The 16,484-nt window shown below is 43.7% G+C and overlaps 1 protein-coding gene across 1 annotated transcript in view; it reads left to right on the forward strand.

Moving 5' to 3' along the window:
• The window catches only part of plxnb1a (plexin b1a), a 69,363-nt gene that overhangs the window by 33,774 nt on the left and 19,105 nt on the right, over window positions 1-16,484 (forward strand). The window contains exons 2-15 of the mRNA XM_054608762.1: window positions 1,568-2,441; window positions 2,605-2,844; window positions 4,025-4,207; window positions 6,363-6,491; window positions 9,333-9,433; window positions 9,544-9,676; window positions 9,778-9,934; window positions 10,524-10,632; window positions 10,864-10,972; window positions 11,629-12,378; window positions 13,652-13,750; window positions 14,558-14,680; window positions 15,381-15,474; window positions 15,571-15,740. Of these exons, the coding sequence (XP_054464737.1) occupies window positions 1,578-2,441; window positions 2,605-2,844; window positions 4,025-4,207; window positions 6,363-6,491; window positions 9,333-9,433; window positions 9,544-9,676; window positions 9,778-9,934; window positions 10,524-10,632; window positions 10,864-10,972; window positions 11,629-12,378; window positions 13,652-13,750; window positions 14,558-14,680; window positions 15,381-15,474; window positions 15,571-15,740 (3,261 nt within the window). The 5' untranslated portion in view covers window positions 1,568-1,577. The remainder of the gene's footprint in view (window positions 1-1,567; window positions 2,442-2,604; window positions 2,845-4,024; window positions 4,208-6,362; window positions 6,492-9,332; window positions 9,434-9,543; window positions 9,677-9,777; window positions 9,935-10,523; window positions 10,633-10,863; window positions 10,973-11,628; window positions 12,379-13,651; window positions 13,751-14,557; window positions 14,681-15,380; window positions 15,475-15,570; window positions 15,741-16,484) is intronic.

Here is a 16,484-nt window from a genome sequence, read left to right on the forward strand (position 1 = left end):
TAGTCGTAGTTTTCTCTACACATTTTCTTCCTCTGTCATTACCCAGAGTGTTGGAGCATAAATAATGCCAATTTCAATTTAGTTAATATTCTGTGTATGTTAAACCCCCTTTCAGTCCATCCCCGAAATGCTCAGGAACATTTCCATACATGGGCTCATGTGTGAATGGGAACAAGGGATAAACATTCGGGACAATTGGAACTGTCGCTGTCCCACCTCAAGGCTTCGTCCATTGTTGTAGTGGACGAAAGCAGCAACTTTGCAGGGACATGAGGCGTTACGTCCGTCTGACGGGAGGCGCTTTCACTTTGACAAGCAACCAATTACAAGACTCCTCCGTTGGAAGTTTGAAGTCCACGACTTGTTTACGGCTTATTTGCGCCAATGCTTTTGTGGGGGATTTAACTTATTTCGCAAACTTCTTCTTCTTCTGGCGAGTTTTATGGCATTTGGCAAACAATAAGTGTTGCATTACCATCATCTGCTCGACGGACCCTTTGCCCTGTTATTCCAGCATTGGCTGAAAGTTTATCCCATTAACATAGAGGGAACTACGAAAGAAACGTGATTCTGTTCAGAGCTCTTTACTCATCCCCAGTCTGTCGCCAATGCTATGGTGAACTGGAGTTATTCATTTCTATGTGACCTTTCTCAGTGAGGTCAGTGAAAGGTCTGAGCCTGATCAATAATTAAACAGGTTTTTATCTCCTAATGCGAAAGGCTTTCAGTGTCCACAGACCACTCTCCTCAGAGGTGTTGAGTGATGGCTGTGGAAATGGGGGAATGAGAGTTATTGTTTGGAATGCTCCAGCTGTAAGGGCCGTAGGCGATTTGTTAATATTTTAGATCCAAGATGAAACTGACAGAGGGGCGGGCCTCAGAGAAAACGTCACAATTAAAAATCCGTCTGCCACTTTCGTGCACCAGGGACAGATCCATGGATTCATCAATACACAGCACAGTTAGGCTGCTGATTGAGAGAGCTGCAGGGATGACATATTTTTGTAGGCCAACCAGGAAGCTAGCATCGCAATGGTTCCCTCTGGAAAAAAAAGCCAATGTTTTTTGCCAATCTCCAAAAAATGATACCTGCGAGTTTTGTTCAGCAGGATAATCTTCACAAATGAAAACCCGGCAATATTGTATAAAACCAATTTAAATGTGAATGAACAACATGATGAGCGCAAGCTCATCGAGTCAAACAGTGGTTTTCTCTCACTAGAACATATTATAATACATATAAGGCACTTAAATCTTGGAGAAGTGTATGTAAAATCACCCAGATTTTATTCCAAACAACATTGATGATACTTTCAAAATGTGGGAAGTTAAGAGCCTCACAAGGTTTGACAGAATGTTTATTGAAGAAGGAGAGTTTTTTCTTGCTACTGTAGCTTAAATTCTGAAGAGATTCTTGCCAAAATCTTAACATTTCTCTCAGTCTAAACCTAAACCCTTTAAAACTCTTAAACTACATGGAAGCAGCTTTAGCCTTATAAAATGTCAATGTTTAACCTCAGACCTCTGCTGGTTCAGGCCTCTAACCCTGCTCTGTTTCTCTCCTCAGAATATTTGCCATGCCACATGGGAAGGCTCTGAACCCCACCCTGCTCTTACTCCTCATCCTCATCGTCTTCGCCGCAGCCCACGGTCGCTCCTACCCTCGCTTCTCCCGTAATGACACTGAATTCCAGCACCTGGTGCTCCACCCAGACCCCTCCGTGGGGACGGTGTACGTGGGGGCCAGGGACCACCTCTTCCAGCTGGACGGATCGGACGGACTCCGGCTGGAGCTGGAGGAGACGACCGGTCCCGTGAGCGACAGCAAAGACTGCCTCCCACCAGTGACCGAGTCCAACTGTCCCCAAGCCAGGAGAACCAGCAACCACAACAAACTGCTTCTGGTGGATCCGAAGGCGCTGGAGTTGATCACCTGCGGCAGCATCCACCAGGGCACCTGCCAGAAACGCAGCCTGGCGTCGATCAAGGAGGTCCGCTTCTCCACAGAGAGGCCCGTGGACACGCAGTACGTCGCCGCAAATGACCCGTCGGTGTCGACCATTGGGCTCGTGGTGGGGCATCGTGGCGGGGAAAGGACCGTAATGTACGTGGGAAGGGGCTACACCGCCAGCCACCCGCCCATCTCCACCCGCCACCTCTCATCAAAACCCCTCTTCTCCTACGAGGAGACGGCCAAGCTGGCGGTGGCCGGGCGCCTGTCGGAATACGACCACCACTTCGTGATGGCGTTCACTCGGCGCACGTACGTGTACTTCTTGTTTTACCGGCGGGACATCAAGTCGGCATCGAGGGAGTACCGGACCTATGCCGCCAGGGTGTGCCTGGACGACACCTCCTACTATTCCTATGTGGAAGTTCCTCTGGTCTGCAGATCCACTTCCTCTCCATCCAGGACTTACAACCTGCTCCAGGCTGCACAGGTACTTTATCCCTAATAACTATCAACAAACAAGCTCAATTCAAAATCTAGCTTGAAATTCTTGGTGTGTGTGATTTTCAAGTCCAAAATGGTTTAACATCAAGGTATTTCTGGTGCTGACTGTGTTGGACTGAGCGGTTTTTCCCATGCCTTTGTTGCAACAGGTGGGACAAGGCATCGGCCGGGAAGGCCAGGATCTGCTGGGAGTCTTCTCCACCCGCGCCAGCTCCACAAACAACGCTCCCTTGGACGCCTCGGCTCTGTGTGTCTACCCGCTGGATGAGCTCGACGGACACATCGACTCCACCCGCAACCTCTGCTACACCCAGGACGGCCGGGTGGAGGGAAGAGAGGTGGCCTACATAGAGTACGAGGTCAAGTCCAGTTGCGCCAACCTGCCCGTGGTAAGGATGCTGCAGATGAAGGAAAGAAAAAGGAAGCCGACTGTTTATGTGATGGAAGAAGAGCAAATATTTTGTTTTGTCAGTAACGAGCAGAATTGCATGCTCTCATTTTCTTTCCTGTTTTGAGTGCTTGTTACAGCATGGATACTGCCCATATAATAGGTCATTGTGCCGAATTATATCTTGCTGTCTTTATGTACCTTAAGTATATGAACCAATTTGTTTCACAAAAAGACAAAACAGAAAGCACAGCCCAGTAACAAGGAATGGATTGGACTGCCCGGATTAAGGTAAGCAACAGGAAGAATGAAGGCATTGTAATGAGGCCCTCTTTGGAAAGCCCACAGCCCCCAGATGCCCCAGAAGTAGCTCTGCCCAGCTGCAGCCCTCTGGTGACCCCCTCTGCTCCCACCCAGGTCCTGGCAGCCCTCAGAACCATTTAATGGGACCATTAGGGATCAATAAACCAAGCTAACCCCGAATCAGCTGTGCTGCTGTTTAATGAGCTCTGACAAGGGCGTTTTTTTTTTTTTAAACCCACTGACATAAGAAGACAGAGATTAAGATTGAGAGGAGGGGGGGTATACGCAATTTTGGAATAGAAAGACGAGCACACACAGGGAGAAAGAAGAAAAGGAAATGCTGAATGAAACACTGAGAGATGATTGAATGAGGAGAGGATGTATTAGATCAAAGTTCCCCTTGAAACGACGACAAACCTTCCTATTTTTTTTCTTTTTTCATAAACTTCTCTGTAGACTAACAAAAGATGTCCCATTCTGCTTCCTCCTTCAGGGCCAATTATGTGCAGCCAGAGCATTGAGACTTACCAGAAAGCAGGACTTAAAAAGCGGTTGTTGTGCGAAACCAAAAGAGCCAGTGGCCTGTGACCGTATGAGTCTGCCTTAATCTGTGGTGCTGCAATCCTTTTACGGGGAATTAAGAGGATTCGAAGGCAACAGCAGGAAAGAATGGGACACTAATTGAGACGGCTTGAACATGAACTTGTTAGTCCGAAGCTTAGGTGTTTTGAAATATTAAGAGCAATAAAACTGAAGTAGTCTTAGTGCGTTTAGTTCAGATTAATACGTAAAATCATGGAAAAAGGATCGCGTTCGAACTTTTACATTACATTACACATTACAGTCATTTAGCAGACGCTTTCCCTAATGTGTTGCAGAATACCCTCAAGGCGTATCCCTGCGGCTCGGACCACACCCCCAGTCCCATGGCGAGCCGGGCGCCGCTGGAGGCCAGAGCCGCGTGGCACACCTCCACCGCCCGCCTCTCCGCGGTGGCCGTCAGTGTCAGAGACGGACACAGCATCGCCTTCCTCGGAGACTCCAAAGGGACTCTGCACAAGGTAGCTCATCCACACACAGTTTTCGTCAGGCCTCTTAAAGCCTGCCTCAGCATGCACTAGGAGGGAGTCAGGGAGACGCCCTGGGACACATCACTGGGAAATATTTAGACCATTCAACTTATTTCCTAATTTTCAGCCCTACCCTTTTGTCTTCTACTCCCTAACCCTTCAAAAGATGACTTTGGATTAATTTCCTAGCAAAGCAAACACACCTCAGACTACGTGCAACCAAAGACCGTGCCAGTTCCGATACACTTCTACACGGCTGCAGCTACCGGTGGATTCCAGTCATTCCAGCGCTCACAGTTTTCCAACATACACAGGCCGGCATACCACCATGATCCCGTGCCTAATACATTTGCTTTTTGTTCTGTTCTGCAGAATGAGGTCATTGGAGACTAGAACAAAAACGTTTTTTTGAGCACATTTTAAGATGGCGTTATATACGTTTTCTTTTGGGAAGACAGGTGGAGTGTGTTTCCCTGCAAAATATTTCTTATACGAGTCTCGGCCTTGTGTGTCAAGTTCTAAGTACTGCCGTGTTTCAACCGTTTTTTTTTTAGCAACATCTGCATGGATCTGATAATCACATGTAAGGTGATTGTAGACATAACCCTGCAGAGGAGTTGGTTATCGTGTAGTAGGTCTGTTTTTACTGTGTGTGCGTGTACGTGTGAGTGTTTGATGTGTGTGCAAATGAGAGAGAGGGAGACATGGTGCTTTTAGGTAGCAGATCAAAGCAGCGCTCCATGTAGCCATCTGAAGTAAGCTATTGTAACAGGATTATGGTATCACAGCAGGGCAAATTCCACAGCATCCAGAAACAGGACTTTGTGTGTGTGTGTGTGTGTGTGTGAGTGTGTGCGTGTGGAAGGCCAAAAACGATGGCCCATTTTAGACTTCATACCAGTGAATTCGGTACGGCTAGTTAACATGGGACAAAATTGGTGTTTCCAGCTTGCTTTTGATGCAGTTGCAGCCGCTCCACGTAACTGTCCTGTTTGGAGTTAAGGAATAGTTCCATGTTTTGGAAAAATCTGAGAATTATTATTACTAAGATTGATACCACGTCAGAGAATTCTTTTGCACTTTTGTTTTCGTGATCAAACAAGATAAAACTTGTTGATAAGCGAACGGTGAGTAGTGTCGGTCTTCTCATCCGTGACTCAGCAAGAAAGGGGAATAAACACATTTTCCATCAGTGTTGGGCAAGTTCACACCCACTCAAAGTTCAGTTCAGACATTGAGAGCATTGTTCAAGGGAACCTGAGAGCCGAAATTTTCATTTACAATGACGTTATATGTTATAATTATATTATAATTGTAATTGCTGTGCATATCCAAACCACTGCATTTAAACACCAGGCGCGGTTACGTAAAAGCATCCTCTTGAGCCAGCATTCTTTGCTTTGTGTGCACAAATGTTGTTCTGAGAGCACGGGGCTGTAGTATCGACCGTCCCAGGAGTAAACAACGCCCATTCATTAGTTGCAAACGAATATGTTCAGCTCACCAAAACGGTGCCATGGTTTCCGGTCATGCACAACATTGTTTCCCAAAATGTCTTGAACTATTCCTTTAAGGTTTGGGTAGACAATTTAGGAAATAATGTTAAACGCTGTAATTTCAGTTTCAAGTATCTACCTGTTTGTCTACCTGGCTTAATCTGTCACACACCTGTTGTACAGATATTGCATCTTTTATACAGCAACACAAATGTGATATGCAAAACTGCATAGAAGTCACCGCCCATTACAGAGCTGCTTTCCGTGCAATTATGCGTTGAGTGCTTCCTCTTAATGGGACAACTGATTCTCCATCCTGTCCGGAGCGCTCAAAGTGAGAGCCTTCTGGAAAGAGGCACGAAAACCTCTGTTAATCCCATCAACATGAGGTAACATGAGAGTTTGAAGGCCTGGGAATCACTCAGGCCGGAGGTGTCTTCCTGCGCTCCATATTAGATTTGACTGTGCCGTAATCACATTCACAGCCACTTCTGCTGCGATTCCTGAAGTGTGATTTGATTTGCGTTTGAGTTGTGAGCCGAAGAAGATATTCCTTCTATATCCTTTTTCTTTTTTTCTTTTTTAATTAGCTGCTCAATTGAGTCTTGCAGTGGAAAGCATGCACCAAATTGTCTGGTGTTTTTCTACAGGTTTATCTGGGCCAAGACGGCCAGGTGGAGGTGTACGCGAACACGACGATCCAGCTCAACTCCCCGATCAACAGTGACCTTTTATTGGACCCGACTGGAGCACACATCTACGTCATGACCAAAACTACTGTAAGTATACAAACTTAACACAGTTGGAGGTGGTGAAATGTCATTTTCTGTTTAAATCTATGTTTAACTTTGAACTACTCGACAGATGTATGAACAGCCGTGCCCTTCTTGACGCGTCCGCCTATTCGTCCACTCGCCCAGATGTCTCCATACAGGAGACTAAACATGGCTTGTCATTGATTGTCCGACAAATGATCGTTTGTCAGAGTTTTTTCAGGCTTTGATACTTCCTCAAGCTGTGTCTCTCTCGCAGAAAAGTAGGATAAAAGAATAAGAGGCAATGAACATAACAGAAAATAGAGAGGCCAGCTGGCTGTGGGGGTCAAAGGTCACTAACCCCGCTGTTATGGGTACAACAGTCAGCAGGAGGTGTAAGGTCGGACATAACAATGGTATTGATCAGGGAAAGTGGCCTCCATTGTGTTGGCACACTCCCTACAGAGTGTCTGTGTGGGAAGCCATAGATGCTGATGAATAGATATGGGAAACTGTTAGTCTATACATTGAATGGCCGGTCTCAGAGCCAGACCACTGAACTCCTCAATCTAATCGAGTTATATTTAACATTAATCTAAAACAAAATATGATTACAAGCATTGTAGTGGTCATGGAGCTACTGATAGTGTGCTATAAGCGGATTTAAGTTTTCTTTCTTTGAGTAAGAAATGTTATTAGATTTTTTTATGCGTTAGGGCAAAAGACAGTGAACCACAGATTCTCTGGCTAGATAAATAAGACAATAAAAAAATCAATAAAGTAGAAAAAGATAAGAAGAATAAATACAATGAAACCTATAGCAATCACTACTTCATGGCAATCGCTATCTTATTTCCATAGCACATTTTGTACACAGGGGCAATTTATAGTGCTGTACATACATTTAAAAAAAAAAGATCATCCATATATAAAATATGATTGAAAGATACAAAGCACATAAGATAGTTATTAAAGAGTATAATGTAATTAAAAAACAAACAATATAAAATAAAATACCTAAATAGAATAGAATGAATACATTATAAAAACATAGTAGCTCAATTGTTGCCACATGAAAAGAGAAAGTTTTTTTTAACCAGGATTTAAAAATGGCTAGATTTGGTGCACATCTTCTGGGTGGTTTGTTCCAGTTTTATGCCCCATAACAGCTAAATGATGCTTCACTGTGTTTAGTTTGGACTGAGTCCATGGATCTAAAAGCCCTACTCAATTTATATCCTATCAGAATATCACAGATGTATCCAGAGTATTTTGTTTGTGACAGCAGTTTGAAAAATCGATTCTATAACTAACTGGAGGCCAGTGTTAAAAAATCTCCTTTAGTCCTGGATAAAACTCTAGCAGCAGCATTCTCAACCAACTGCAGCTGCTTAACGGTCCCTTTGGGAAAACCAGTTAAGAGGCCATTACAATAGTCCACCCTACCGGAAATAAAAGCATGAATGAGCTTCTCATGGTCACTTTGGGACACCAGATCCTTGAACTCTTGCTGTTTTTGGGATTGCTTTGATTTGGCTGATTGCTGATCTAAATCTTTCAGCATGCAAAGATTTCAGACTTGGTCTTTGTTTTTTAGACCCTGAGATTGGAGTTGTTAATTTAATAGTAATTCTCTTCTCTTTTGTTGCCAAAGACAATAATATCAGATTTTTTTCCCCCTTATTTAGTTGAAGGAAGTTTTGGCTCATCAAATTATTTATTATTCTTATCAATGATACAGTCTTACTGTCTTCAGTCATCAGGTGAGAGGGCTAGATATATCTGAGAATCATCTGCATAACTATGATAATCAATGTTGTAGTTATGTTAATGAATGAAAAAAAAGAAAGTTAAGCTTACACACTGAAAGAGCCGACTGGTAAAAGAAGTAACATTAACAGGTAATATAATGAACACTCTCATTAGTAGCTGAGACAATGCATTCAATTTGAAGCTCTAGCTTACTAGAGGTTAACTGTCTTGCTAGCTTTGATGGGCTCGTATCTCACATTTGATTGGGAAGGCTAATGTTAACGTTAGCTAGTCAACATGGATAACTACAAATGGCGAGACTGCTTTTTCAGTCCGCTTACAGTCAGATTGGAACCTACTTGGCCTTAAACAATTAAAACGATATTAAAAAAGTTACACATTTTATGTAGCATTACTTCCCTAGAGCTATCCAGGTAAGCTAGTTAGCTACAAGCTTAGTAGCATTGGCTAAGTCTTTTTTTTTTATTCCATCGATTATGTTTTTTTCAAAGACTGTTACATATGAAAAATAGAACTCGAAAACATTGAAGTGTAATTTATGCTTCAAGTGTCTGCACAACCAAAGTGACCACACACCTTTGGACGCAGACCTAGCAGGGGGTTCTCTGCGGCAGGTTTTAGTCCGTCCATGCACATCTAACAATTTTTCTATCAACACTGATGTGAAAAGGTGGAGAAAATATTGAACTTTAAGGAGCTTTGAGAACGACGGTTTGCCGAAATGCGAAGCACAACACATAGTTTAAAAGATCCCAAAGTTTCCTCAACACGATTCCACATCAGATTTCTATGAATTTGCTGACCACAAGGTTTACTGAACTACACACTGATTAGGTGAGCTGGGCAATCATAGCTTTATCTTGTTCATGCCGGGAAATGATGATGGCAATGAATCATGCCAGTGAGTTTCCAAAGATATAGTAGTGCAGCAGCTTTTGTGATTAAGTGTGTTAGAAATGTTACTTTGTTAGTCTCATGAGGAGACCATAAAGGTGAAAATGAGACAATCACCACTAGTAGCATACCCCAGGTATCCACCTTCATTCACCACATGGATCCGTCTTTGAGTACTCGCTTATCTGTCATTTTTAGGTCGAGAAGCTCCCGGTGGCCGAATGCGGTGACCACCTGGACTGTCAGTCCTGTCTGTCCGCCAAAGACCCCTACTGTGGCTGGTGTGTCCTGGAGGGACGGTGAGTCAGTGGACATGTAACCGCTGGTGCTACAGCCGATGGTCTCTTTTGCGTCCCCCCGTCTACTTTTGTCTCTTCCTTGTCTCTCTTACCTCTCTGTGTTATTTCAGGTGTGGCCAACGCCAGGAGTGCCAGCGAGGGTCCGTACAGGGTCAGTGGCTGTGGAGCTTCAACCAGACGCAGCAGTGCCTCGGTATCCAGCATCTCAGCCTCTACAACATCAGCCGTGGGGAGAAAGCCGATGTAATGCAGGGGGAATCGGTTTCCGATATATTCCTTTCCTTTTCTATCTTGTTCCTTCCTTTTTCTTGACGTCCCTTTCCGTTATGTCTCCCTCTCCTCAGATTACGGTGTCAGTAGAGGGCCTCCCGAGTCTGGGAAATGGAGAGGCCTACTCTTGCTTCTTCCAGGACACGGAAGCTCCTGCTTCACTCACTAACACCGGTGTGATTTGCTCCACCCCTGAAGCGGACAGTCTGCCCCCCATTAGTCATGGAGATGGTGAGTATTTTTTTGAATTTGGTTGGCAATTGTACCCAATGGGAAAACATTTTTCAAAACATTAAAGACGTCATGATACCACTAATCCATGACTCCAACGGCTATGCACTTGCTAGATTATGGAATCTCGGGAACTTGTGGAGCAAATATGATGATGATGTGATTAGAATTTGGGAGTCAAAGGTCAAGGTCACTCTGACCTCACGTCCATCCCATTCTTTTGTCACTTGCACTCTGATATGGAGTCCAGCAGATTATGTAACAACCATAACTAAAATGGTAAAACTAATTATTTATTTCACCATTCAATTGAGCCACTTCTCTATTTTTTGTTGGGCTCGCACAAATAGGCAGGGGGGAGATAAAAAAAAAAATGCGGGGAGGATTGCCGATCCTGCTTTTAATTCCGAAGCCCCATTAAACGATTTTTCAATTTACACTTGAGGTTGCAACACCTCTATAAAACACACAAAGTTGAGTGCGTGAAGAATGTTTACAAACCTGCCAAAGCAGCACTGTGATGATCATAGAGAATGACACAAAAGTTGGTCGGATCATTTGAAGTTGACATGTATTTGCTCTGACGCAGAGTTTGTGATGGTGGCCCTGTCGCTGCGTTTCACAAACGTGACGGTGGCAGAGACAGAATTCACCTTCTACAACTGCAGCTTTGTGCAGCAGCTCTCTGGACGCAGGCCGTGAGTACACACACACACACACACACACACACACACACACACACACACACACACACACACACACACACACACACACACACACAAACACATCGTTGCATTGATGTTGTTTTGATTAATTCACGTTTCCCAAACATCTGCTATATGTTTTTTGGGGAAAATAGCATTTTTTTAATCGTCACTTCTGTTTGTGTTTCTATGTTCTGTCTGTACCCGTGCTGTGTGCTCTGCTAGATGCCAAGGGTGCGTCAGCAGTCGCTGGGGGTGTAACTGGTGTATCCACGAGCACGTCTGCACGCACAAACACACCTGCAGCCGGGGAGTCACCATCTACAACCACAATGTGAGTCACCATTAAGTCTGAGGAAAAGATGTTCATTCAAAGTGTTTTTAGAGAGGTGTTGGTTCTTCTGTATGATCACTTTGGTGTTTGTGGTGCTGTCGAATAGTATTGCCTTATATTCAAAGGTATTTTGTTTTCTATTTTGTCGAACTCTATAAACATCAATAAGGGTGCTAATTATAAAAATATAACCTAATTTGTAGTCTCTGACCTATTTGAATCAAAACCCTTTCTAAAACTGTTTTAACAAAAGCCAAACATTACAATCCTTCATGACAGAGGGGTTGTAGCAGGACAGTCGTATTAGGCTGCGATAGTGTTAGCTAGGTGTGATAAACAGATTGTTTACTGTATTGTTGGGGAAAACACTGCGTGGAATGTTATTTAAAGGCACTAGGTGTGTGTTGCTGAGCATGTATCATACCACACTGTGCAACATGCTGCACATATTAGTGTGTTTATCTTTGTTCCCTATGTTTGCTGTAGTTTGTCTTTTTTTACCATAAAACTTTCATTTTTGTTGTCCATTCATAAGTTGATTCTTTATATATTTGCATGCCCTTCTGTTTTTATCCTAATTTTGTCTTCCCCTGCTTTTTTTTTCTTGTCCCCCCTCCTGTCCTTGTTTTGTACACTTGTGCTTCTCCATCGTCAAGTTCAAACCGCCAACACCCACCATCCCACCACCCGCCAGAAATCTGACCCCTTTACCTCCTACCGTCCGGGCTGCTGCTGCGACAACGACAACAACAACAACACCACCAGCAACAACAACAACAACACCACAGCCATCACCCACAGAGACACCTACCCCCATCGCAGCAGCTGTCCCTTTAACTTTCACCACAGTGAAACCACCCACCACCCCTAACGCCGAGCCCACCGCCCCCCTCATCCTGGCTACAACTTCCCCCTTTGTCAGGATCTTCAGCCAGGCCACTACAACGCACACCGTTGTCCCCACACAAAGCGAGGGAACCTCGGATGGAAACGGCAGCATTGCAAGTTTCTCGGAGGACGAGGAGGCCGAAAGCTTGAATATCACTGACAAAGCCCCCCACGCTACGTTACCCAGCAGCACTAGCGTAAAGGTAGAACATGACCTGAGATTATTAGAGCAGTCCGCCGGAGCGTTTGGCTCTTCTGCCGACGACAGCTCGACCACCTCCAGAGAAATGTCTCATTCAATAGTCCTCTCCGTCAGTGACAATAAGGACGCCATTCCTCCAGCCAGCTATGAAGACAGTGAGAGGCGGGAGGAGCCTACCGTGGACTCGGCAGCAGGTTCATCCGTTGCCAGCAAAAAGCCTTCCATCTACACACAATCACCTGAAACAGTTATTGACCACAACTCTGAGTCTGAAGCAGACTACCATTCAGATTTATCTACCGTCTCTTATTTTCCGGTGAGTGTGGAACCCTCGCGTTGAGCTGGTCTAGAAAATCGCTCCAGTCGCCATTAGAAACTGTTTTTAGTCGCAGTGAAATGAAGAATGTCACAGTTAAACTAAATATTTGAGCGGCGTACATTTGACTTAGGGGTTTAAATCTAATTTTTCGCATTTGATTGGGCAGCTTAAAAGGTGGCTCAGAGGTTTTGCACGATGCTGAGCTAGGGAGGACTGTTTGCTACACATACACCTCCCTTGTGGTTGAGAGAGATGGAAGGGACACTTTGCTGATTTTCATTTCATTGGATTATTTTTCGGAAATGCCCCTGAGTGCAGGATGATTCTTTAAACATTTACCATTGTAGCAGAATATCTAAGAAGCTCTAACTCCGGTTCCGCCAATGCAGAAGATCCTTATACCTGCATTCTTACTAATGGCCCTCAGGGGGCGACTCGTCTGGTTGTATACAGTACCTATGAGAAAACGAGGGAAGTACTATTTTGTGCTTTCTTGCCGAAAAGTAGATTAACCTTCTGCCTTTAGTTTAGCTTAGCATAAAAACACAAAGCCAAGCCAGACAGATTTTAGACCAGTATCCATCTCTGATCTGGGACTGATAAAGCAAAGTAAATATATAACCACTTGGTGTTCATACTGCAGCGCGGCCAACAATAACAAATACTGAGAGGTGAACCACTGACACAAAATCAATGTAATCTCAGGATGGAAATGAGTAACTCAACGGGTCTTATTGACTCGTCTACCCTCTCCATACCATTTCTGTTCATCTCACCTAATAAGACCTGCGTATCCTCCCACGGGCTCAGGAACATCATGACATTTTCAAGTCAACGTCCCACCTCGGGTTTCACTCAAACGTCTAATGTTTCATATCTGTGTTGTGTTTTTGTGGCAGTGGTCGCTTAGTTATTGTTCCTTTTTAAGTTTAAGGCTAGATTTAAGAAGGGATAGCTCCTCTCATGTTGGATTTATTTCTTTTTTTTTTGAATATCTACAGTATGTAAATCAAAGATGACTTTAGTTAGATCATTTTTGTGGACAGTTTGCGAGCATATCTAGGTTTTGAGGATTGGAGGATGCCCAGCTTCCAAGTTGGTAAGGAAGAATAATTAAGAGAACGCTTGAGTTCTTAGCAGCTTAGACCAACCCCATACAAATGAATATGTAGTGTACCTGTTTACATAGATCCCTTTGAGCAGGATCTGTATACAGTTTGATAAAGTATAGCTGCATTTCTTATTTAAATGGTTAATAATGTTTCTTCAGGAATGTCCGTGTGTGGAGAAAGTTCAGGATTCCTCTCTTCTTCCTGTCAACGTGGAGAGGAAGGTCACTCTGGTGGGACAACACCTGGACCTGTTCCAGGTAACGTAGCCATCTACCATCTTGTCTTAGTCAAGGTGAGGCTGAATTAAAGGTGGGGTCAGCGATTCTGGAGAAAGATTGCTGCTGGAATAGTTTCCCATTCACAGTGTAGCACTCGGACAGCTCGCCAAAAACCGGATGAACCTTTTTAAGAGCGTCAATCATGAAGGTTATTCATATCATCTTTGAACGTGAAGGAAAAATGTCAATGGTATAGCTTCAGCTGCAAGGTTCAGGGATTTGTTGACATGTTATGATCAGTAAGTAAGTCTTAAAGGGACAGTTCACCCTTAAATCAAAAATACATATTCTTCCTCTTACCTCTAATGCTGTCCATCTAGATTGTTGTGGTGAGTTGCAGAGTTCCGCAGATGTCCGCCTTCTCTCTAATATGATGCAACTAAATAACGCATCGTCTTGTAGTTGCTCAAAGCGCCAAAAAAAAACGACTTTTTGTTCAGAAATAATGATCACTCACGATAATCCTCAGACCATGTTGTGAGCAGTTTCATGTTGGAACTAGGGTCGCGGGGAAAATAGTTTCTACATGAAACTGCTTCTCCAAAACTAGGCAACTATGTGTTGAACTGCCCCTTTAAAGTCTCTACACCAGCAGTGAGTCCGAGAGCAGCTTCACAAACGTATTAAGTAAAGAACATTTTCTGTTTGAGTTCATAATAAAGACACTGTAGTACTGTGACAGTAGGATAACAATCCCTTCATATGGCTCAGCGTGCCCCTACTGACAGCTGAAAACTCTGTGACCAGCGTGTTTAGTTCATTTAAATGTATGCGGTTCACATTCAGGATGAGAACCTGGACTACGAGTGTGTGCTGGACGTTGAGAATCAGTCAGTGGTGGTGGAGGCCTCCGTGGAGCCAGACGCCACTCAACCCTCCGTCTTCTACATCACCTGCCAACCCCACCAGGTCAGAACACGTCTCTATGTTGTGATCCATCTCGGTGTTGTTGTGTTTAGTCCATTACATTACATTACATTACAGTCATTTAGCAGACGCTTTTATCCAAAGCGACTTACAGGAAGTGTATTCAACATAGGTATTCAAGAGAACTACTAGTCACCAGAAGTCATAAGTGCATCTCCTTTCTTAAACAAGCATCTCAAAGCATAAACCAGAGCAAAAGTATAGTGCAGAGGCAGATTACTACGAAAACAATAATTGCAACAAACTAATACGAATATAGTAAGTGCTACAAACTACTACGAATAGGATAAGTGCAGTAAACGAATACGAATTCAATAAGTGCAGCGAACTGATACGAATACAGTGAGTGCAACAACTAATACGAGTGCAATAAGTGCTACGAGGAAGGCTCAGGGTAGTCCACACTCTTCAAGTGACTCAAAGTTATCAGGATTCTCTAAAGGTCATTTTTGCTCCCTTTTTTCTTTTGTGATGATCCGATCTGTGAGCCGTTGCACCACTTACAGTAAATCACTTTTAATCAACAACAGGAACCGATAGACCTCGCTGTCTCAACACGTATCAATAATCTCAAATCATGTACGTCTGCGTTTCCATGAGTGTGTTTCATTATCCATGTTACATGCTGTAACTGCATAACTTCAACTTGTATCACAAGTATGTGTGCTGGTTCTGGTTTCAGTACGCCTACTCTGCCTCCATGGAGGAATACCCGGCCACGATCAACGTGAGGAGGAAAACCTTCTTCCTCATCGACAGCGCCGAGGATCTGTATGGTGCGTGTTTTACACCGACGTGTCCCATACATGTTGTTTGACATGAAATAATGTCACTTTCTCACAGACTTTCCCCGTCGCTCTCTTTTCTTTCAGTGACTCTGTTTAATTGCTCAGTGGGGCGGTCGGACTGCAGCCGGTGTCGAACTGCCGACCCCAAGTACGGCTGCGTTTGGTGCAGCGGTGCAGCCGGTTCTCGCTGTGTGTACCGGGACTCGTGCTCGGAGGAGGTCAAACACACCTGTCCCGCACCCGTCATTCTCTTCGTAAGAGTTATTCACCCTTTTCTTCAGAACACAAAAGGCCACTGAGACACTAGGGAGGATGTTTGATTCCAGAGGGGAAGTGGGGGAAAGGTACTGAAGCTCTGAAAGGCAACTGAGAAAAGAATGATCCGGTGATCTATTTTTTATTTCTGATCTAAATTGTTTTTTCTCTATTTTCTTTATAACTTAATAACAGGCGAACAAAAGGTTTTGGTTAGGATTCTCTTCCTTAGTTCTTTACATCAGTGAAACAAGTGGTAAAAAAAAGTTTACTCAGGTGAATTATTTTTGTCAGGATCATTTTTTTCCTGTTGCTATTCGAGGGTCCTGGGACAGAGGACGTCATTACAGTACAGATTACAAAGGCCTCTAAGGAAAAAAAAATTAAACGATTTGTAAAAGTAAAATCAAGTGTTTGTTGTTGTAATACTCACTTCTGCCACAAGAGGCTACATTGCAGCACTACTCCCATGTTCTAAATAGGAAAAAGCATTCATGTTACTCTGCACTTTAAACAAAAGTAATATGTAAATATCTAAAATAATATGTTTTTTTAAAAAGCGCTAATCAGCTGTTAATAAAACATTAATGTTTTTTGTCCTATTAAGAACATGGCGGAAATGAGAACTACAATAACAAACACCTGTTTTCACAGATAAACAAAAAAGAAAGTGACCACAAACATTGGCCAAAAACCTTTTATTTTTACACCCGTTCTTAACTGAGGAGTCAAGGGGAGAACAT

Source organism: Anoplopoma fimbria, chromosome 12 (assembly GCF_027596085.1).
Source record: "Anoplopoma fimbria isolate UVic2021 breed Golden Eagle Sablefish chromosome 12, Afim_UVic_2022, whole genome shotgun sequence".
Classification (NCBI taxonomy): Eukaryota; Metazoa; Chordata; class Actinopteri; order Perciformes; family Anoplopomatidae; genus Anoplopoma; species Anoplopoma fimbria.